The sequence below is a fragment of the Acanthisitta chloris genome, unplaced genomic scaffold (genome assembly GCF_000695815.1).
Source record: "Acanthisitta chloris isolate BGI_N310 unplaced genomic scaffold, ASM69581v1 scaffold2905, whole genome shotgun sequence".
Lineage (NCBI taxonomy): Eukaryota > Metazoa > Chordata > Aves > Passeriformes > Acanthisittidae > Acanthisitta > Acanthisitta chloris.
The window spans coordinates 14,493-15,737 of record NW_008674099.1 but is presented as its reverse complement, the minus strand read 5'-3'; the positions used below and the strand labels follow the sequence as shown (position 1 = coordinate 15,737).

At 37.0% G+C, this 1,245-nt stretch overlaps 1 protein-coding gene across 1 annotated transcript in view; it reads right to left on the bottom strand.

Moving 5' to 3' along the window:
- Positions 1–156: 156 nt before the first annotated feature.
- The window catches only part of LOC103802675 (WD repeat-containing protein 19-like), a gene marked incomplete at both ends in the record, with an annotated part of 14,778 nt that continues 13,689 nt past the window's right edge, over positions 157–1,245 (bottom strand). The window contains 2 exons of the mRNA XM_009075183.1: positions 157–267; positions 877–1,036. Coding sequence (XP_009073431.1) covers positions 157–267; positions 877–1,036 — 271 coding nt within the window. The remainder of the gene's footprint in view (positions 268–876; positions 1,037–1,245) is intronic.

The window sequence follows — 1,245 nt, the reverse complement described above, 5'->3', positions numbered from 1 at the left end:
GATCCTTGTGGGTCCCTTCCAACTCTTGATATTCTATTCTATTATAGTCACACAATGGCAAGAACAAAACCATAAAAGGGCGAAATTATCAAAGGTCAAACATTCCAACATTAATCTGGAAATGAAAAGAGAAGAAAATACATCTTAAATGAATACCTCAAGTGCAGCAATAGGACAGGAGGATGCCAGATATAAATCCTGAGCCAAATTAAAATCACCAGTAAACATTGCCAGATGTCCTGCTAAAAGATTGTGGTCTTCTATTCCCTGTGAAACAACATAATAGGTGCAGATGTAGACCAAAAGAAAATAAATATTGTATAAGTAACATAATCTAGTCAGCACAGTAACACAAAATATCCTTACATTTTACCACCAGGTGTATCAGATTCTACAAACCAGAATAAGCCCTCACTTTCTTACTGCAGCTCAGAGCCACTCCAGCTAACACTGCCTAAAATCAATTTGCAGAAGTGTCTTTGTAAGGTGTTATTTCATGCCACTTTTATTTGTATAATTGCAATCTGGTTTTGTTCTGGATTTTTAGAAAAATAGCAGCCTTCAACATTTTCTCAAAAACAACAAAAGGAAAGAAGAGCCTCCAAATGCCTGAGATATGAATATATTCTGCTGCTCTAAAGCAAATGCAGAAAGGAATGTTGTGTATTCCAGTAGAGACTGCCACCACTTCAAGAGAAAACAAAGTAAAAGTTATGTCATTTGGATGCTTTATCCTCTCTAACTATTAAGTTCCTTGAAAATACCTCACCTTCTATTCAAAAAAACCCAACCCCTCACCCAAAAAGAAGAATCAGCAATTCTTCAAGAGGAATTAAATCACTGTAATTCCTATTCAAAAGAGGCTTTTTATTTTACCTTTATTTGCTCTAGAGACATCACCATCCCAGCATTCCCGAACGTCCGGTAAACACGAATTGCAAACTCCACCTCCATGTGATGTAAGCAAGCTTTGGCCAGCTCATTCCATCCAGACTGCTCATTCAGAAGCCTGCACACCTCCCATGCCTCAGAAAACCTAGACAAGGTAAAACACACTTTCAAATATTTTATTTTTACGTATCATTCATACCTAGAAATTCCCTCCTTCCTCTCAACGTTTTTCCCCTGCGTTAGAGAAAACATAAAAAGTATTTATGTTTTTTTCCATGGAGGGAGAGACATATATAGGGAAGAAAGGAAAAATACCAAGGTATGCCTTACAGTTCTATTTCTCTCATTTCTCCC